This window comes from Emiliania huxleyi, assembly GCF_000372725.1.
Source record: "Emiliania huxleyi CCMP1516 unplaced genomic scaffold EMIHUscaffold_305, whole genome shotgun sequence".
NCBI classification, from domain to species: domain Eukaryota; phylum Haptophyta; order Isochrysidales; family Noelaerhabdaceae; genus Emiliania; species Emiliania huxleyi.
The window spans coordinates 76825-96860 of NW_005199729.1; the positions used below are offsets into that span (position 1 = coordinate 76825).

Sequence of the window (20036 nt, forward strand, 5' to 3'; positions counted from 1 at the left end):
GATGTCCATGTCGGATTAGAGTACTGAGGGAGAGACGTACACACACACGTAAGAGGGTAAGCTATCACGTACCGCGAGATCGGAGATGACGACTCAAAACTGAAAACTCAGTCACAAAAGCACTTGTAGAGAGAGACAGACAGTGCGAGCCGCCGTGTCACACCCGCTCCGGCCCAGAGGCTCCTCCTGCTCCCCCCTCCTTGGTCGCCGTCCCATCGCTCGCGTCGCCCGCGCTCGACCCCCCACTGCTCCGGTATGGTGGTGACCTCTCGGATGAGCGCCTCCACGCCCGCATCAGCGCCGCGTGGTCGGTGGCGGGGGCCTGGCCGGTCGGCGTCTGCACTCCCCCGCCGGGACTACGCCCCTCCTGGTCGGGAGTCGGCGAGAAGGAGAGCCTCCACGATCGCACCAGCGCTGCGTGGTCGGTGACCACCAAGCCGAGCTCGACGTTGGGTCCGGGTGGGCCGGCGCGCGCCCTGTCGGCGTCGCCTCTGCCGTACGCGTGGATCGCCCGGATCGCGTCCGCTGCCACCGCCTCCATCTTTGCACCGTCCGCGTCGTCGAGCTCGCCCTTGGCCGACTCGCCGCTGTCGTCCGTGGTGTGCGAGCACGTGGTGCTGCGCGTCTCCGCAGGCGAGCACTTCGCACCGTCCGCTCCAGCCTCGCCGCCGGCCTCCGCCCTCGCCGGCTCTGCCTCGCTGCGCCTGTCCGAGGGGGGCCTCTTCAAGGCCGGCAGGCGCCGCATCACCGTCGGGGTCCACCGCGAGCCGCTCGAGGCGGTGCTCCTCCGGCTCAGCGACCTCTCAATCTTCTTCTGCACTCGCTGCACGTCGTGCCCGCTCTCCGCCTGCGTAGCGGCAAATCTCGCGGTCAGCCGCGGAGACTGCCGGGTTCCCCTCTCGGGTGGTCGAATCTCTCTCTCTCTCTCTCCGCCTGCGCGACGGCCTCGTCCAGGATCTGCGGGTCCAGATCGATGGCGCGCTCAACGAGGTGGATCAGCTCGCCAAACAAGTCCCGGCGCGGGTCGAAGCACCCTCCAAAGACGCGTGTCGGAAGCCGCGAGAGGAGCCGCTTCCGGAGCGGCAGCTGCGCGAGCCGCTGCGCCGACATGCGCAACTTCGGCGGGAAGATCTCGCCCCGCTTCGCGCCGCGGATCTCGTTGAGCACGAGCTGCAGCGTCTGGGCGCGCCGCTCCTCGCTGCCCACTTGACACAGCGCCGCCTCGGCTGCCGCGGCGGGCGAGGACTGCCACGGCACCGCCTGCGCGCGCCGCTTGAGCTCCAGGGCGTACAGCTCCGCGTACAACCCGAGAATGGGCAGCACGATCGAGAGGTAGTCGCCCTCGTCCGTCACGTCGCCCTCAAACACGCGCAGCACCGACATCAGCCACTCGCTGTCGAGCTCGCCGAGGCGCCTGTGGAGAGAGAGGGGGCGGCGGCGGCGACAGTGAGGGCGGCGGGGGCGAGGCGGCAGCGGCGGGGCCGGCAGCGGCGAGGTGGCGGCGAGGTGGCGGCGAGGTGGCGGCGTTGCAACCTGCAGTCGTCCTCTGTGGTCGCGCACCACATCGTGCCTGTGCCCTTGCGCAGCACGTGGCACAGTTGCTCACAGCGGCACCACATCCGGCGCTGGTACGACTGCACGTTGCACACCTCGCCCGTGTCCGCGTGAATCGTGGTCGGCGCGCAAATCACAAAGGCGTGTGCAGCCGCGCAGTAACAGGCGATGGTCTGCACGGCCAGCTGCTTGAGCAGGGGCTTGCTCTGGGGGATCGAGGCCAGGTCCACCCACACCTGCACGTTGGCCTCCTCCCAGCCCGTGTCGGCGATGACACGCCGCAGCGACGCGGCCATCACTCTGTACTGCACTCCGAGCGGGTCGGGCGTGCCAAAGGAGAGCCACTGGTGCGAGAAGAAGACGACGTGTTTGTCGGCGAGCTGCCGCGGCGAGTCGTAAAAGAGCAGCTGGCCCTCGGCACGCAGCGCCTCGTGCTCGCGCAGTGACCCCATCCGCAGAAAGGCGCGCGCCGGCAGCAGCACGCACGGGTGGTCGAGCCGGTGTACGCCGCGGATCGCCTCGAGCACCTGCTTCGCCGCATTCTCGGGTGACCTCGGGTGATCTCGGGTGACCTCGGGTGACCTCGGGTGACCCCCTTTGACCGCGTATGACCTCGGGTGACCTCGGGTGGACTCGGGGCCATATCGGTCGATCTCGGGTCATCTCGCGCGCCTGCTTGGCCGCGATCTCGCGCCGCTTGAAGTTGCGCACGGAGAGGCTCGCGCGGTAGGTGAGCGCCACGAAGAGGAGGAGGAGCGCGCCGAAGACGGAGGTGAGAAGGATAATGAGGCGGCGCTGCTGCCGCCGCTCCGCCTCACGCTCCCGCTCGCGCGCGAGCAGGGCGTCTTCGGGCGGCGTGGCGGACCTAGGCATCCATGCAGTGACGGGTGAACGGCCGTGGTGGAGCGAGGGCATCCTCGGGCTGGCTTGGCGGACCCGTCTCGAAAGAGGAGGGGCACGGTCTCGACCGCTTCCCAGTCCACCGCCGCAGCTTCGCCGGGCAGTATCTTGCAGATCCGCGGGGCCAGCCTCTTGCACGAAACTGGCTCGGGAGAGGCTGGCTCGTTCGAGCAATCAGCCGTCTCCGTATCAGTAACCAGCCTCCGGCGGGGCCAATCAGCCGTCTCCGTAAAAAAGCGGGAGAAGGTGAAGATGAGCCCCGAAGCGTTCCTGTCCAGCCGGGCGTCGAAGGCGACAGGCCCGGATGCGCCGTCGAAGCTCACCTGCCAGGGCGTGTCATGGACGTGTCATGGACGTGTCATGGGCGTGTCAGTGTCATGGACCCGTCCCGCAGCGGGAGCGCGCACCCTTGCGAGCGAGCGAAGGACGTCTGTGCCCCGGTGAGGGTTGTCGCTCGCGCGCATGCCCATGGCGAGCCCGGCGACGGCGTCGTACGCGAAGGCGGCGTACTGCGTGGGCGGCGACGAGAAGACGGAGGGCGGGACGTCGAAGATGCCTCCGGCGCCGGCGCGGGTGCAATCGTCGGGTCCGAGGCTGCTCCACAGCCTGGCAAGCCGCTGGAAGCCGAAGGCGGGCACCGGGTTGGCCTCAAAGGAGAGCCTGTGCGACGTGTCTCGGGTGTCTCAGGCGTGTCTCGGGCCGCCTTGGCGGGGAGGCGAGCGGCGAGGAGGGAGCTGGCGGGGAGGGGGGCGAGCAGTCGAGCGCGGGGAGTGGAGTGAGGCGGAGGGGTGAAGGAGAGAGGCGGGAGCTGTGCGCACATGCCGGCCATCAGGCGCGTCGCCTCTGGGTTGGTGCCTAGGTTGGCGGCGCTGCCGGAGCCCTCGATGATGATCCACACAAAGTTGTCTGCCAGCAGGCCCTCGTCCTCTGCGCTGCTTAGCAGCGGAAGCAGGTCGACCTCGAAGCTCAGCGAGACGATGATGTTCACTCCGATGTCCCTCATCATCTGCACCGCCTCGCGGATCTCCGCCGCGTTGCTCTCCGTCCAGCTGCCGCTGAACTGCGTCAGGCCAAGCCGAAACGCATTCTGCGCGAGGTGCTCCTGAGGCGCGTGCCGCGGACATGTCAGGGACGTGTCGCAGGCATGTCCACAGGCGTGCTGCGCAGCTGCTCCTGGTAGCCGACGGCCCACTCATCCCGCACGTGCAGCACGCCATAGTGCTGCCACCTGGGCGGCGCGGGAGGCCGGTGAGGAGGCTGCCGGTGGGCGGCGGCGGTGGTGGTGGTGGTGGTGGTGGTGGTGGTGGGTGGGGGGGGTGGGGGAGGGAGGGGGGGGGGCGGTGGTGTGGTGTGGTGTGGTGTGTGTGTGTGTGTGTGTGTTCGGGTCCGTGTGGGGAGGGGGCGGGGGGGGTCCACCCGTAGCCGGCGAGCTGCTCGGCGAGCACGGACGAGGAGATCTTGTCGGAGACGTACGAGCGGCCGAAGTGGGTGTACTGCACGTCGCACGACAGCTCGGGGGCGGAGGAGTAGTAGCTGAGCTGCGGCACGCCGTCGAGCGCGCCGAGCTGCGCCACGTGGACCTATCGCCGAGAGGCGCGCGACGTGTGTGTGTGCCCTGGATGCAGCAGAGGCGCAACCCGCGCGCGGCGAAGCGCACGTTCGTGCGCGAGGCGGCGCCGTCGACAAAGCCGTCGATCCGGTCGCGGATCGACTCGTAGCCGCGGATAGCGGAGGCCACGTCCGCGCGGACAATGCCGATCGGCTTCGGCACAAACTGGAGCGCGTTCGGCCCGTACCGGCTCAGCTCGGGCACCACTGAGCCGTTGCCCTCATTCACATGCTTCAGCGCGAGCAATGCGGCGCACGCGGCCATCTTGGGCCCGTCGCCGCTCCCACTCTCGGCGAAGAGCAGGCCGATCTCGCTGCCTACGTCTCGGGTGATCTCGGATGATCTCGGGTGATCTCGGTGCATCTCGATGCAATCTCGCTACCGTCGTGCGGCTTGCTGTTGTCGGCTGTCGAGTAGGTGAAGTTGGCGCTGGTCGAGATCTCACTGCACGCCGCGGCCCCGGCGGAGCACGGCTGCCACGCGCCCACTACGGAGAGCTCCGTCTGTTCCATTCAGAGCCGGAGGTGTGAACACAACGGAGGGTGGAAAGGGGAGGCTGCCGCCTCCACGGCCGAGCCGCGCCTGGCCAAAGTTCCAGAGGTCGTACCGCACGCCCGACGTGCGGTCGCCGTGCGTCCGCCGCGACGGGTCCGCCTATCCTCGGCCGACGTCGGGTCGACCTCGCGCCACCTCGGGCGCCCTCGCGCGACTCTCGCGGCGTGGCGTCTGCCGACGCGTCGTTGAATGCGATCCGGCCCGTCACGCCCTCGAAGCTCACGTTGGTCACGAGCGCCTCGTAGAGCTCGTCGCCGCGCACCTGGGGTGAGGGTTAGGGTTAGGGTTACGGTTCGGGTTAGGTCCGCTCGCCGCCGCGCACCTGGGTTGAGGGCGTGGCGAGCTTCTCCCGGCTGGCTTCTCCACACACACACACACACACGCTGACGAGAGGCGGGAGGCGACCCTCGCGACGCAACGTCGAGAGAGAGGAGCCCGGCGGAGTGCAAGGCCCAGTGCGTGTGGGTGCGGCGTGCGCGCAAGCGCCGCGCGCCTCTGCCACCCGCGCGTGCTCGACCAGCCTGTGCAGCGCGTGTGCGAGGGCGAAGGTGGCGTCGTAGCTGTACATGGCGTAGATGTCTAGCTGCTGGTTGTCCGACCCGGAGCACACGAGCGGCGTGCTCGCGTTGCCTACGGCCCGCGCCAACCCCGGCTCACCTCGCGGAGCCGCGCACGTGCACTCGGCACACGGCCGGCGTCTCTCGCGCTGCCGTCGTTGTCCGCCGCCCACATCTGCACCCCGTCGTCGTCGATCTCCAAGTCGCAGTTGCCGGCGCCGTCGCCCGCCGTGGAGGGCATGGCGCTGCGGCTCCGGTTGTACCGCCGGAAGATGGGCGAGTCGGTGCTTGCGGACGGGGTGAGGCCGAAGAAGCCCTAGGGAGTGTCTGGGAAGTGTCTGGGGAGTGTCTGGGAAGTGTCTGGGAAGTGTCTGGGAAGTGTCTGGGAAGTGTCTGGGGAGTGTCTGGGAAGTGTCTGGGAAGTGTCTGGGAAGTGTCTGGGAAGTGTCTCGGAAGTGTCTGGGAAGTGTCTGGGAAGTGTCTGCCTGGAAGACGTGCCGTCTGACCGTCGGGTCCTCGATGCGCGCCATGGTCGAAGCCTGCGAGACGGCGTCGGAGCCGAGCCAGAGGAAGCCAGGCCCGCCCACGCCCGCGTCGTACGCCTTCTCGATGAAGAGGGACGCGTCGTACCCGCCCGCGAAGATGACGATCACCGTCGCGCCAGACGCGCGCAACGCTTCCGTCTGCTCGCTGAAGTCGCTCTCATCGTTCGCGCCGCCAGTGATGGAGACGCTGGCGAGGGTGACGATGCCCAGCGCGCTCGCCCGCCGCTTGAACGCGAGCATGCCCGACGCGCCTGCAGCCCGCCGCTCCTCTCCTCGCTACTCCTCCTACTCCTCCGCTACCCCACGGGGTCTACGCCCTTGGCTCTGCGCGCCGTACGCGTCGGTCGAGGCGACGGTGGCGATCCTCTTGTAGCCAAAGAGGGAGTGGACGAGGTCGGCAAGGCCGGTCGCCTGGGCCGAGGCCGAGGAGGCTTGGGGCCGACCCGGTGCATGTGCAAATGCAGCATGTCATGTGCCTAGTCCGATGATGACGCCGCGGCCGGCTGCCGTCTCGACTGCTGCTCCGCTCTCTGTCTATGGCCGCGCGCGCCCGGAAGCGACATCTCGGCTAGATCTCGGTAGATCTCGGCTGTCTCTCGGCTGCCTCTCGGCTGTCTCTCGGCTGCCTCTCTCTCTCGCCTGGAAGTCGTCTGACGGCACGGTGCGCGCAAAGTAGGGGTAGGTCGAGCCGTCGCTGAGCCCGGCGGACGTGCTCGAGTACGAGACCTGCGGGTGGCGCCGTGCGTGGCGCGCGTGTGGGGGCAGCAGCAGCTAGGAGCAGGCAGGCAGGAGCAGGGGTCCCAAACGTGCCTGCGGCGTCGACGACTCCTTGAGCGCCAACGCAGCGAGCGCCGACGGGCCCGACGACGCGGCGCCGACTATTGCGTCGCAGCCCTGCCCTTTGAACGCCGACGTCGCCAGCTCCCGCGCCTCAAAGAAGGCCGTCGCACCGTCCCGCCTCGAGTCGCGCTGAGTAAACAAGACCTCGGTCGTCGGCAGCAAATGGTCGGCGATGCCGTCCGTCTTGTTGTTGACCTCGCGGATCGCTTGCACAAAGGCAGCAAATCGGCGGGTGCCCGAATCGTCGGCCTTGAAGTCCTGCGCAGCTGTGCGGAATCTTGGGAAGAGCCCACACAAGCGGACCGAGCTCAGGGCCGACGAGGCTCCGGCCAACCCGGCAGAGAGAAGGAGCAACGGCACCACCAGAGGTTGCTGCATGGCAACGGCTCTGCTGCTGCTTCTATGGGGCTCGAATGTACAGGCAGCAAGATTCCAGACGTCCTACGCCCAGCAGCTGCTCGCAAGTCACGGCCGTCAATGTCGGCTGCGTCAAGAAAGAAATCTGTTTCCTGCGGACGCCCTCTCGCCGTACGAGGAGGGAGTGGCGGCGGGTGCGAGCCGGATGGTGACACGCAGCGACCAGCTAGAGCACAGCACCTCGTCAGAACAAAGAGCGCTGCTGGACGCGACCCGCGAGTGCGCCGACGCCATACCTGACGGCGCGGAGAGAGAGAGATTTTTAGAAGCCAACAAGAAATGTGTCACACAGAGTGATTTGCGCTCGGCAGCTTGTCGACTACCAGCCGACAGCGCCCCCTTGGTGTGAGAGGACGGCACGCCGCCACCACACAGGGATTTTAAGCGCGAGGTGTGTGGTGCGCTAGCCGTCGCCCACCCTAGGGAGTCTGCCTCTTCCTATCTCTCTTCGCAGTCTCTCGCCGATTCTCGCTGCAACCTTCATGCCACCTCGCGGTCGTCCCACTCTCGTCGTTCTCTCCCTTGTCGCTTCTTCCTCTGTCGCGTCGCTCTCCAGGAACCTTGCACTGAGGCTTACATGTTTCTTTTCTGGTTGAGAGGGCAAGGGACCGGGCGCTGGCATACCAGGGGGGGCAGGGTGGTGGGCGGCGACCGCCGCATACCGTCCTACAGCGGGGACTATCGCTACGCCAGGGAAGACAAGTGGGCGTTGAAGTGCAGCTGCTGCTGTTCGAATCGTTCGGCGGGTTCGGAAAGGGGGTCCGTGAGATCCTCCGGAAGGCGGCGGACGTGCTACAGAACAAGCTGACGCGGGCCCAATACCTCGATGAGGTGACTTGGACCACTAAGAATTGGCTGGGGCTGCAGAAGCAGCGTATCTCGGTCGTTCTTCATACGGCAATCGCAGAGCAGGTTGTGAATGAGCTTGCCTGTGGCGGGGGCGGTCGGAGTGCACGGAGCTAAGTGCCTCGCCGTCCTCGCAGGAGTCGCTTAGGCGGCTCCCGTGGTGTACCTGTGTGTTAGTGCCAGTGCGCGCCAGTCCCGTGCCCAGTGTCGTGCGAGGGAGTGTTGTTGTAAAATTCTTTTCTGATTGGAGGTTCGAGTCCAGGCTGGTCGTCTTGTCTCTTGATGGAGTATCTTGTTTGGCGCCATCTCTCTCTCCCATCATCCAGCTCGCTTGAGCCTCGCTGATGAGGTGCGACACCGATGCCTGGAGATGGTTTCTGCCAACATAGCTGATCTTCACCTTCCTAACATACACACATACACAGACTCCCGCTGTGATTCTGTGTGAGCTCTGTGTCTTGATTTGCCAACAATATACCTAAACAGACAGTGACCGAGGGCACGGGACATGGCGCAAACGCACACATACCTAGGTAGGTAGGTAGAAAGGTGAAGAACAGCCAGGCTCGGACTGGACACCAACGCGGTATGGGTGGACGCTAGACAGATGATGACGACACGCACGAGCGACACACAGACACAAACAAGCTCACAAGACACACAGCCAGCGGGCTGCCACACACCCTGAGTCGGCTTACACATAACTCAAGGCCATATCCTCCCTGTCGCCCCCCCCAGCACTCCACCGTGCCAAGAGAAACAAACAAGGGCACAACGACACAACAGACGACAGGAAGTGACATGCGAGGCTAGAGCAGGCTTGCTCTACCTCCAGCAATCTCTCCGGCCGGCGAGGCACGGACGAGACCGTGTGTGGGGTCTAAGTGAGGTGTCTATGGACGCTCTCCTCACGGGCTAGCTGCCTGCGGCTAGCCCTATCTCGCACTCACGGGCAGTGACAATTCAATGGGTGAGTGTTTGCGAGCAGAGGCGCGTGGGCTAAATCTAGGCCGCACGTCGTGGCACTATGACGAAGTTAGACGTGCGGCCGCAGCGCGCCCGCCGCAGGCTGGGCGGTGCGCATACCTGAAATATAACTTCGATGTAAAAATAATCATCAGCTCAGGTAGGTAGGTAGAAAGGTGAAGAACAGCCAGGCTCGGACTGGACACCAACGCGGTATGGGTGGACGCTGGACAGATGATGGCGACACGCACGAGCGACACACAGACACAAAAGGCTCACAAGACACACAGCCAGCTGGCTGCCACACAATCAGCTCGCTTGATCTCGCCCACCGACTCATCAGCGGGGGACCGAAACCCGACGAGAACTCCTTCCAGGCCGACGCCAGGCCTTGCACAATGTTTTCGCTCCTCGCCTCGCTACCTCCGAGCGCCGCCGCCGTCGCGATCGGTCCACACTTCGTGCCCTCCGGCAGCAAGCGGGTTTGGATCGGTGGACGCCCAGCGCAGCCACTGCGACCCGAGCAGAGGCAATCGTTGCTAGCGGACTTGGCGGAGGCTGTGCTCGCGCCAAGTCCTTTTGCTTTGGTCGACATCCCTAAGCGTTCGACTCCCCGGTCTCGGCCCGCCAAAATGGCCATGGCCGACGCCGCCGACGAGGATCCGCTGACGGCCGCTCTTGGCCGCGAGGCACAGCGCTTTGCGGACGAGATGTCCCGAACTGTCAATGTCGACCATGCGGCGCTCGAGCTCGCGACCGCTGCGGCTCGTGACGCCACCATCACCACATTCGAGAGCGACGAAGCGGAGGACGATCGCTGGGCCTCCCTCTTTTTGGCGCGTGGCGCGTTCAGCGCGGAGGCGGCTTGCGCTGCCGCAGAGTTCCGCCGCACGTGGATCTCGCCGCAGCCGTGAGCGTGCCCTGGGGCCGCTCGGCCGACTGTGGATTGACTGTGCTGCATGTCTTCAAGTCCTCCTCCGTCTCATGTACAATTCTACTCGAATCAAAAGAGCGAGACGCGCCCTCGCTCTCGATCTCGTCAAAGACGTCTCGCGCCTCTCTCTCTCACGTCTCCCGCAGCCACAGGGTCTCACATGTGACATGACCCGGCTCTCACGTCACTCGCTCTGCACACTGCAGCGCGTGCGGGGTGCGTGTACTCTACGTGCCGCGCGTACATGCACTCTAAAAGCTGCGCACAACACACGCGCTCGCGCCTCGGCGGGCATGCGCACACGAGAGACGACTCAAAGCTCGCTACTGCGCGGCCTAAGGCTGCCTTCGCTACCGCGTGAGCCTGGCCGCCCCGCGCGCCTCCAGCACGTCCAGGTAGCGCTGCACAGTCCCGCGCGCCCGCTTGGCGGAGCGCGCCAAGTCTGCAGCGTCGTCCTCGTCCCGCCTGCGCGGGTCCGATACGCCCTTGAGCACCTGAGGAGGAGAGAGGTCCCGGGAGGAGGTGGGTCGGCGAGGATGGCGGCGGCTGGTGCTCGAGCCCCTCCTCCCGGGCGCATCTCGGCGCATCTCGGCGCATCGTGGGTCGAGGCTATGGTACCTGGTACTCAAGCTCCTCGCGCACGTCCGCCAGCGCCGCCAGCACCTCCCGCTTCCTTGGCTCTGTGGCGTCGCCGGGCGTGCACGCCTCGAGGGCAGTGGTAAGCTCTGCGGGGTCGGCGAGGAGGCGCTCGTCCGTGAAGATCGCCCTCGTGGCGCGCACGTCCACGGCGAGGGCGTTGTTGGCCACCCGCGTCAGCCGCTCCGGCAAGGCCTCGAGGGCGGCGTACGAGCATCGCGGCGCCGCCGCCCTCGCCTCTGGCAAGGTGCAGCCGCACAAGCCCGCGCAGAGCAGCAGCGAGGCGGCGCCCACAGCGTTGCGCCGGCGCGCCGCAGGCGGCGGTTCGCGCGGTAATGCATCGTTGCCCGCGGCCCGTCCCCTCGCCCGCGCCTGCTAGCGGAAGAGCGACGGGTCGAACAGAACGCTGAAGCCCTCCTTCCGCAGCCGCCGCCGTGCCGCCCGCACCTTTTCTTCGCCGCCGAGGCGGCGGACGACAGGATCCGCCGCAAAACCCTCGCGCTCGCGCCCGTTGATGACGCGGAAGAAAGTGCCACCCAGCAGTGCAAGCGGGCCACCAGCGAAAGCCGTCAGGTAAAACTGCTGCCGTTCTGCGTCGGTCATTAGCTGCGCGGCGCGGTCACTGATGATAGCAGTGGGAACTGTGGGAAGCACCATGCATGGGACAAGAATGAGGCCCAGCAGCGGCATGTGATGGAGTCGCACACCGAGGTCCAACGCTGCGAGGGGTGGGGGCGCCTTCATGTTCACACCGGGGGGCGAGAGCCCCGACTGTGGGCACAGGTTTCCTTCTTCTTGGAGGGTGGACTTCGGCGCGAGCTCGGGCGTCATGACCGCGCCCGTGAACAGCGCCTTGACCTTGTCCGGGGCCGACGGGCTTGACACGCCCTCGGCCCTTCCCTCGACGGCGGGGGGAGCTTCTCTGTGCGCGCGGCCTTTGCCTTGCGGCCGCTCGACAGTTCATGGTCTCCCTCGATCTCCATTAGTAGCGCCTCTTCACGACCAGCACGCTGTGAAATCGATTAGTCCCAACAACCGTTAAGAAAACCAAAATACGCCAATGACTGGTGTGTGCTGTAAGCTGGCTGTAAGCTGTGTCGCCACTTTTGTGTCGAGTCCGCCCTTCTCACAGGGGACTCCCTCTCTCTCTCGCTCCCTTCCTGCTCCCACCCTCCTACCCCTCTCTCTGATTTCTTTAGCTCTCTCTAACCTACGACATCGCCGTCGCCGGCGTCGCTCTGACTCGCGCTTGTTTCCCTTCACCGGCCGCACAACCAGCCGCGCGTCGTAAAGTTGGCCAAGGTGCGGTAGAGCACGTCTCCCACCTGCACGAGCGAGTTTGCGGCCACGCCAACGCCTTCACAAAGGGAGGCACAAGAAGGGAAGCAGAGCTCGTCGCTGGCGCACTTCAGGACGGTGAAGGCGCAGCCGGCGCCGAGCATGAAGTCGATGTTGCGCTGGGTCGCGAGCCACGCAACGACGGCCAAGTCCGTGGACCCATCGAGCAACAAGCGCAACGCGTCGAACTCGTTGACCAGCTGCGGCTGCTTAGAGTTCGGGAAGCGACAAGCATCGATTCCTAACCCTGTGAAGGGCGGCGCCTGCCCTTCACAGCGCGGGCCTTCCACAGAGATGCACGGCCGTGACGAGCCACTCGACTCGCACGGGACGCACGGGAGCAGGTTCTCGCACGTGAGCATCGAAGCGTCCGCCACCTCGACGCTCGTAGCGTTGGGCCGCAGCAGCGGCGCCGACGCCGCGGAGAGCGGCGTGATGATTCTACTCCTGTCGCCATTCTCCACCTGGGTGCTACCCTCTCCGCGGAGGAGCGATGACTCGAGGGGCAGGTTGAGCGGCCTGTTTGCTAGGCTGTCCCTGCAGCGGCCAGGATTGTCACCCAGCGCAGCCGGCTTCACCCGCACGCGCTCTTCGGCAGCGCCAATCTCGACAAAGAAGGCGCCGTTGATGGTGCTCGTGCCGCTCCGCTCGGTGGGGAAGCCGAGCTCGTTGACGCTCGAGTCGAGCAGGAGGTCGCTATTCTGGTCGACGAACACCTCGCAGTTCGTGATGTAGCCGAACACCGCGATCTCCCCGTCCGCGAAGTTGTACTTGCAGAGGGCGGCGTTGTTGACGTCGACATCCGGGTTGAAGTTTTTGGCGATCGAGTCCATACAGCCTTCGATCGGCGGGGCGAGCGGCGGCAATGAAGGCGACGGAGGAGGCGGCGATGGCGAGGCGGACGGCGGCGGCGTGGGAGGCGGCGAGGGCGACAGCGACGGCGGCGGCGGCGAGGGCGGCGGAGGGGCAGGCGGCGGCGGCACCGGAGGCGGCGGCGTGGGAGGCGGCGAGGGCGACAGCGACGGCGGCGGCGGCGAGGGCGGCGGAGGGGCAGGCGGCGGCGGTGCAGGAGGCGGCGGCGTGGGAGGCGGCGAGGGCGACAGCGGCGGCGGCGGCGGCGAGGGCGGCGGAGGGGCCGGCGGCGGAGGGGCCGGAGGCGGCGGCGTGGGAGGCGGTGAGGGCGACAGCGACGGCGGCGGCGAGGTTTGCGGCGGAGGGGCAGGCGGCGGCGGTGCCGGAGGCGGCGGCGTGGGAGGCGGTGAGGGCGACAGCGACGGCGGCGGCGAGGTTTGCGGCGGAGGGGCAGGCGGCGGCGGTGCCGGAGGCGGCGGCGTGGGAGGCGGTGAGGGCGACAGCGACGGCGGCGGCGGCGAGGGCGGCGGAGGGGCCGGTGGCGGCGGTGCCGGAGGCGGCGGCATGGGAGGCGGTGAGGGCGACAGCGACGGCGGCGGCGGCGAGGGCGGCGGAGGGGCCGGCGGCGGAGGGGCCGGCGGCGGCGGTGCCGGAGGCGGCGGCGTGGGAGGCGGTGAGGGCGACAGCGACGGCGGCGGCGGCGAGGGCGGCGGAGGGGCCGGCGGCGGAGGGGCCGGCGGCGGCGGTGCCGGCGGCGGCGGCGTGGGAGGCGGTGAGGGCGACAGCGACGGCGGCGGCGGCGAGGGCGGCGGAGGGGCCGGCGGCGGAGGGGCCGGCGGCGGCGGTGCCGGAGGCGGCGGCGGTGGTGATGGTGGCGGCGGCGGCGACGGCGACGGCGAGGTTTGCGGCGGAGGCGGCGACTGGAAGGGGTGGCAGGCGCCACACTCTTCCGGAAATTCCTCTGCCACCTTTTCGCAAGCCTCCACCTCTGTCCGGCCGGTGTTGCTCTTCACCCAGTTCATGCGAGACTCGCACGATGAGAAGCCCTTGTAGTTGGCGGTCAGATCTTGGGCGAGCGTTGCGAGGACGGCGTCGGTGCAGCTGTCCACGCCACACCGAGCAGCCAGGACGTAGGGCAGTGAGACGAGAAGAGGCACGACGCTTGGCATGGCTATCTGGTGTGCTTTTCAGAGCCACACCGGCTGTCATCAGGTGCGCTTCGTCAGGCGCTGACAGCTTTTTCTTTTTTCGAAAACGCTCGGCCTTTCGCCCTAGAAGCGAAATACGCAAGGAGATGGCATCAGATACGCACAAATATGTCCAGCCTCGGAGCAAATATACAACGCCGCGGCGGGTCGAAAAAAGAAAACAAAGGCCGCGGCGTCGCCGTCGGAGCGCGCTGACGTCATCATGGCGTCGGCCAACCCGGAGCGCGCATGGAAGGAGCTCTCCGTGAGCAGCCCCGAGGTCGTGGCACGCATCTCGCAGGCGAAGCGCGAGTTCGCCACCTACCAGCGGTCGCGAGGCGGCCATATCCTACGGCTGATGGCGTGAGCTAGTGGGCGCGTGACGTGAGTCCATGAGAGCGTCGCCCCGCGTTGCGAGCAAGCAAACACACATGTCCGTCTGTCGCCTTCGAGTAAGCACACAGGAAAGAAAAACTCGCGCGCTGCAAGTGCGAAGTTACTCTGAGGATGTGAAACAAACAGTCGAAAAATCTCGGTGATCTCGCGCGATGCGCTGTTTGGTCGTCGTTTTAAATAGACAAACAGAGAAAGAGACTGGTGGGCGGCCACGAGCTTTTCAAATTCTTTTTCAAACTTCGCGCGTGCGTTGTCACGAGTGCACGCCGTCCCACCACGCTCCATTATATGCAGGACGCGGCCCAGACCGAGATCGACGACGTCGTGGAGGTTGGCCTCGACCGTGAACCTGAGGAAACCGGCAAAATTACCTGGTATTTTCAGGAATGCAAAACATCGGGGGTTTTGAGGGAACGAGAGGGTGCTGTAGAGAAACACGGAAAAGAACGAGGCAGGGTGCGAGAGGAAACATACATACAGCCTAAGTCGTGGGTAGAGGGAGAAGAGGTGAAGGACGGATCTGGCCAGCTGCGCGACTGGAGACACACCAGGCGCGCAGGCGGTGAGGGTGTGTAGGGTCAAGGGTCTGGCGGGTATAGGTGGAGACAAAGAAATCGCTTGAGCTCCGATCCGATCTTGCCTTTTTATCTGTCAGCGAGCGATGTGTCTGTGCCCCCTGGGCGAGGCTGTGCGCGCGTCCAGAACAGACAGCGACGACGCGCTGGCCCGTCAACTCCTCGACCTTCTTAGGCTGCCACTGGTCCTGCCGGTCGCCGTGGCCCAGCGCGCCGTAGCCTCCATCACCCCAGCTGCAAACGGCGCCGCCGCTGGTGAGGGCGAGGCTGTGGTAATCTCCAGCCGACACGCTCACGGCACGTTCGCCGCCCAAGCGTCGAGGGGAGACGGGTCGGCGTGTTGAGCCGCGTCACGCCCTCGCCGTGGCCGAGCAGCCCTGGCATCCAGTTCTCAGCATTGCCGCATGACGAGAGCCGCCCCTCGCCGTCGATGAAGAGGCTGTGAGACTGGCCTGCCGCAACCCTCGCCGGCGGGTTGGCCTCGCGCAGCAGCGCAGCGAGGCACAGCCACCGCACGGGGCAGCTCTCGCCCTCTGGCTGCGTCGGCAGCTCGAAGCCGCGCTCTTGCACCCACACGCGGATGCCCTCCAGCGCAAGCGAGGCGTGGAAGAGGCGCGAGACGGCCGCGACGCGAGCGATGTCGGCGGGGCTCTCGCTGCGGGAGAGGGCGCGCTCGAGGAGGTCGGTGGGGAGGTCGAGGAGGCGGGCGGGCGGCGGCGTGTCTGGCGGGGGGCGGCGGTGCAAGCGGCGGCGAGACGCGAGGAAAAGAAAAACGAATGGCGCGCATCTTTCGAAGTTCTTTCTTATGGAGGTTCGCGACGTACCTAAAATTCTTCTTTGGCGGAGGGCTTGCAAGCCTAGCGGCCTCAGGAGGGACAGAGTCGACGACGACGCTGCAGCCATGCTTCGCCGTCGTCTCGCCGCCAGCGCCGTCAGCAGGTGCCACTGCCACCGCGGCGAGCCGTCGCGCGCACTCTCGCAGCGCCTTCGGCGCTGCAGCAGCACTCCTGCCACGGCCACCGCTGCAGCCGCCACCAAGGCAGCCAGCACCTCCACCACTGGCTCTGCCGGCACGAACGGAGCCAGCAGCTCCGCTCTCCCAACAGCCACGGCAATGCCGGACATCGAGCCTCTCTCGACGGCCGACTCGGCGGCTCTCGTGCGCTCCTTTCTCTGGCCGGAGCGGTGGCGGCTCGCCGGAGGCTTCGTGCTGCTCACGGCGAGCAGCAGCATCTCTCTGGTCTTCCCGCGAGTCATGGGCGAGGTGATGGACGGCTGCCTCTCCGGCGGCGGCTCGTGGACGCCGGACACCGCCGCGCTCGCCCTCTTTGCGCTCTCCGGCGTGCAGGCCGGCCTCGTGGCCTACCGCGGGCGAGAGCACCGCCGCCTCTCCCTCACTCTCCTCCTCTCCCCACGGCACACAGGCCGGCCCGACCAGCCTCCCCCCGCCGCGGCGGCATCCTCGCTGTGGCCAGGTACATTGTCAACATGGCGGGCGAGAGCGTGTCCGCCTCGCTGCGCTCGCGCGCCTTTAGCTCGCTCATGCTTGCGTCCACCGCCTTCCACGATTCGGCGGCGACAGGCGAGCTCCTCTCCCGCCTCTCGGCTGACGCGGAGGCGCTGCAGCGCGTGGTCACGACCCATGCGCTCAACGGCTTGCGAGGCGCGACGGCGCGGTGGGAGGCTGCCGGCGCGCCCGGCTGGCGGCGCCTCTTTCACGCGCTCGAGGAGATGTGAGCAGGCGTGATCATGGTGGGTGGCTGCTCGCTCGCAATGGTCTCGCTGAGTCCGAAGCTCTGCCTCGTCTCCTTCGCAACCTTCCCCGCCGCGGTCCTCCTCTCGCGGCACATGGGCAAGAGGATCAAGGCGCGGCAGAGGGCGGTGCAAGAGGCGCTCGCCGCCGCCGCCGCAGAGGCTCACTCGGCGCTGCTCAACGTGCGAACGCTGCGCCTCTTCGCGGCGGAACGGCTCGCGAGCGAGCGGTACGACGAGCGCGTGCGGGCCGCGCGGGACGAGGCAGCCACCGCAGGGCTGTACGCCGCCGCCGTCGAGTCGGGCGTGGGGCTCGCGATGCAGTCGTCTCTGCTGTCGGTTCTCGCGGTCGGCGGGCAGCAGGTGCTGGACGGCGCTCTCTCTTACGGCGAGCTCTCCTCCTTCTTCATGTACACCCTCTTCCTCGGCTTCAACGCCGGCAACATCGCCACCGCATACGCCGAGCTGCGCCGCGCCGCCGGCGCGTCGGAGCGCGTTCTCGCCCTCATCGGCCGCCCGCCTCCTCTGACCGGGTCCGGCACGCTGCCGGACTGCCGCGGGGAGGTCGCCTTCGAGAACCTCCGGTTCGCCTACCCGACGCGACCGGCCGAGACGATCCTCGACGGGCTCAGCTTGCGCGTGCGGCAGGGGGAGCGTGTCGCCGTGATTGGGCAGAGTGGCTCAGGTAAGCCGACCCCCCCTCTCCCCACGACACGTACCAGGACAACATCAACACATGCAGAAGCATGGTGTCCGCGACGTGTCCCGACGTTTGCGTCCTGTAGGCAAGTCGACGCTCATCTCCCTCCCCATATCTCCCCATATCTCCCCATATCTCCCCATATCTCGCTGTAGGCAAGTCGACGCTCATCTCCCTCCCCATATCTCCCCATATCTCCCCATATCTCCCCATATCTCGCTGTAGGCAAGTCGACGCTCATCTCCCTCCTCACGGGGCTGTACGAGCCTGCGGGGGGGCGAGACATCGCCGAGATATGGCCGAGATTAGCCCTGTACGAGCTTGCGGGAGGGCGCGTGTGGGACCTCGACTAGTGTTGACAAAACACGCGATGTCAACAGCACACACTGTCTCAGGCGCGTTTTGCTCGACGGTGTCGATGTGTCCACGCTCGACCCGGACCAGCTCCGCCGCGAGTGCGTCGCCGCCCCCTCGGGATGGTCCGCGATCTTGCCCCGAAGCTTCTCGGAGCCTTCCTGCGCAGGTGCGTCGCAGTGGTGCCGCAGGAGCCAGTCCTGCTGAGCGGCTCGCTGCGCGACAACATTGCCCTCGGCAAGCCGGACGCTACAGAGGAGGAGCTGCGAGATGCGGCTCGCCGCGCCGGGTGAGACGCTCCGCCAGCCTCGTCTCCTTCGCCCGTCTCCGCCCTCCCCTCGCTCCTTTCTCCTCGCTCCTCCCTCCTCCCTCCCCCCCTCCCCCCTCCTCCCTCCTCCCTGCTGCCTCTCGCCTCCCTCCTCCCTCTCCCCTCCCCCCTCCCTCCCCCCTCCTCCCTGCAGCCTCCCTTCTCTTCTCCCTCCTCCCTCCTCCCACGAGCCATCTCCGGCGCTCTCTCTTCAGGTGCGATTTCGCCCTCTCTGGAGGGGCGTGGGAGCGCGAGGTGGGAGAGCAGGGGATGCAACTCTCGGGTGGGCAGCGGCAGCGCATCGCGCTCGCGCGCGTGCTGCTGCGCCCGTCGCCCGTGGTCGCGCTCGGACGAGTCCAGCCCGCAGCTCGACCGGCGCCTCTTCACGCCGCCTCGCCGTGCACAGGTCGCGCTAGACGAGTTCACCGCCGCACTCGACCCGGCGACCGAGGCGGCGCTGCTCGACTCGGTGGAGGAGGCCCTCGCCGGCAGGACGCTCCTCCTCGTCACGCACCGCAAGTCGGCGCTCCGGATCGCCGACCGTGTCGTCGAGCTCGGGCCCGCCGGACGCGTGATCAGCGACTCGTCGTCTGCTGCTGGCGGGTCCTCGGCGACCCGGCGATGATTCTGGCGCCGCGACTACGCGGCACGCGGCCCGCGCCGTCAGCCTGGAGCCGCAAAGTGAAACCGCGCCAAACTCCTGCTCGCTCCGGGTCTCGTCGCCTGGCCCCTCGCCGCCGCGCTCCTCCTCCTGCTCGGTGCCGCCGCCCGCTCCGCTCGCCTCGGAGGGCGCGGTCGGGACGCGCCGCGCGCACCGCATCAAAGAGCGCGGTCTGGTTCTGATGCGCTGCCTCAGGCCGTGCGGAGCCGGCGCTCGTCACCGAGTCCCGACGGGGCTGATCGACGTAAAACACACGGACGCAGGCCCGTGGCCGGCGGCGTCGAGGGCGCCGCCGCCGTCGCGGGGCAGGAGTCGTCTTCACTTCGAGAGGCGTCCGTCATCGTTTGGAAAGGTGGGACACGGCCGTGGACGCGGCCAGCTCCTGCCCAAGAAGGGAGGTAGAAAAAGAATTGGCTCCCTCAACCTCCCTAGCGTTGTCTATTTTTTCTTTCTTTCTTTACATACATCACGACACTAGCAAATTGGGCGGCTCGCACAGCGCGCACACACACACACATGCATGCACAGACACACAGCCCCTTCCCCTTTCCCCTCAAGACCTCAAGGACGAGGATACACACAGGACGCACCTCTAGCGAGGCCCGCATAGTATGTGGGAGACTCCTGCCGCCGCCCCTGCCACCCCTGTCAGTGTGCCTGTGGTAGCGAGAGACTGCCAGCGAGAAGCTGGAGGCAGGTCGCTAGGATACTGAGATGGAGACCGCCAGTGGAGTTGGGAGTCCACCGTGCACCGCGCTGCGAGCCTGTCGTGTCCCTTGTCAGGAGCAGGAGAGCCCCACCTGTCCCCCTGATCGTCCTTCCAAAATCCTGCTCGTGCAGGTGGGGTCTGGGGACCCTGTCCTCCTCCCCCATCCCTCGTTTGGGTGTCTGTTTTCTTTCTTTTTTTGCAAAAGAATTTGCTATGCGGAAAGAAAGAATTCTGGCGAGCACACTCGAGCAAGCGAGAGATTTTTTCACCACAGATATCACACTCAAAGTGATTCGGGCTCTCTCTTTCAGTACGTGACCCCAGGATCTTCCACGATCTCGCGCCGGCTCCAATACCGGCAGCATCGGTTCGCCTTCGCGCGTGCACCGCCATACGCATGCCTACAGTGCTGGCATCCTCCCCGCCACGTGCCCGCGGTGCCCCCTTTTTCTCTTATTTTTTTTGTGCCAGTCCGCGCCAGTCCGCGCCCTTGTCGTGCCAGCTGTCTCTTGCCTACACGGCATGCACCGGCGTCCTCAGCGGCCAGTAAGGCCATCACCGCCCCCTTTGTACGTTTGAAGGCTGGGGAATTGTGGTAGACGGGGGCGGGGACATTGCTGGGCGAGGCAGCGGCGGCGAGTATCTCTCTTGAGCACTTGAGCACTGGATAGGGTCGGTTCCGCATGGTACGGGACCCCTCGATCGTCTCGCCCACCCTCACTGGTGTGTTCATTGGGGGGGGTCATAACAAAGACGGTACAGGATCGAGGTGCACGCTGCCGAAGCAGTGTCGTCCCCCCTCTCCCCGACGGCGATGGCGGTGTGACCGATCGAGCTACAAGAGGA

General features: G+C 66.8%; 4 protein-coding genes across 4 annotated transcripts; 3 read left to right on the top strand and 1 right to left on the bottom strand.

Moving 5' to 3' along the window:
- EMIHUDRAFT_444258 (hypothetical protein) lies at positions 1-3661 on the bottom strand. Its single transcript, XM_005774876.1, has 8 exons — positions 3628-3661; positions 3273-3556; positions 2862-3114; positions 2491-2777; positions 2227-2419; positions 1534-2081; positions 934-1414; positions 1-847 (listed from the first exon to the last, which is right to left on the bottom strand). The coding sequence occupies exons 2-8, from the start codon at positions 3458-3460 to the stop codon at positions 158-160; spliced, it is 2640 nt and encodes an 879-aa protein (XP_005774933.1). The 5' UTR covers positions 3461-3556; positions 3628-3661; the 3' UTR covers positions 1-157.
- Positions 3662-9165: 5504 nt separating this feature from the next.
- Positions 9166-9817, top strand: EMIHUDRAFT_444260 (hypothetical protein). Its single transcript, XM_005774877.1, has one exon. It carries the CDS (start codon positions 9188-9190, stop codon positions 9701-9703), a length of 516 nt encoding a protein of 171 aa, XP_005774934.1. The 5' UTR covers positions 9166-9187; the 3' UTR covers positions 9704-9817.
- A 6004-nt stretch (positions 9818-15821) lies between these two features.
- On the top strand, positions 15822-16444 carry EMIHUDRAFT_240286 (hypothetical protein; the record flags this gene model as incomplete). The annotated part of the gene is made up of 2 exons (XM_005774878.1): positions 15822-16003; positions 16183-16444. The coding sequence occupies 2 exons, from the start codon at positions 15822-15824 to the stop codon at positions 16442-16444; spliced, it is 444 nt and encodes a 147-aa protein (XP_005774935.1).
- A 354-nt stretch (positions 16445-16798) lies between these two features.
- Positions 16799-18370, top strand: EMIHUDRAFT_43333 (hypothetical protein; the record flags this gene model as incomplete). The annotated part of the gene is made up of 5 exons (XM_005774879.1): positions 16799-17144; positions 17385-17472; positions 17683-17802; positions 18036-18159; positions 18227-18370. Coding segments are annotated over 5 exons (822 nt in total), but the record flags the coding sequence as incomplete, so codon positions are not given.
- Positions 18371-20036: the final 1666 nt, after the last annotated feature.

Coding starts and splice junctions, on each gene's coding strand:
- EMIHUDRAFT_444258 (XM_005774876.1), bottom strand. CDS start 3,460: ATGATGAGGGACATCGGAGTGAACATCATCGTCTCGCTGAGCTTCGAG. Junction 2,778..2,861: donor TCCTTCGCTCGCTCGCAAGG/GTGCGCGCTCCC, acceptor ACGCCCTGGCAG/GTGAGCTTCGACGGCGCATC. Junction 1,415..1,533: donor ACCACAGAGGACGACTGCAG/GTTGCAACGCCG, acceptor CTCTCTCCACAG/GCGCCTCGGCGAGCTCGACA.
- EMIHUDRAFT_444260 (XM_005774877.1), top strand. CDS start 9,188: ATGTTTTCGCTCCTCGCCTCGCTACCTCCGAGCGCCGCCGCCGTCGCG.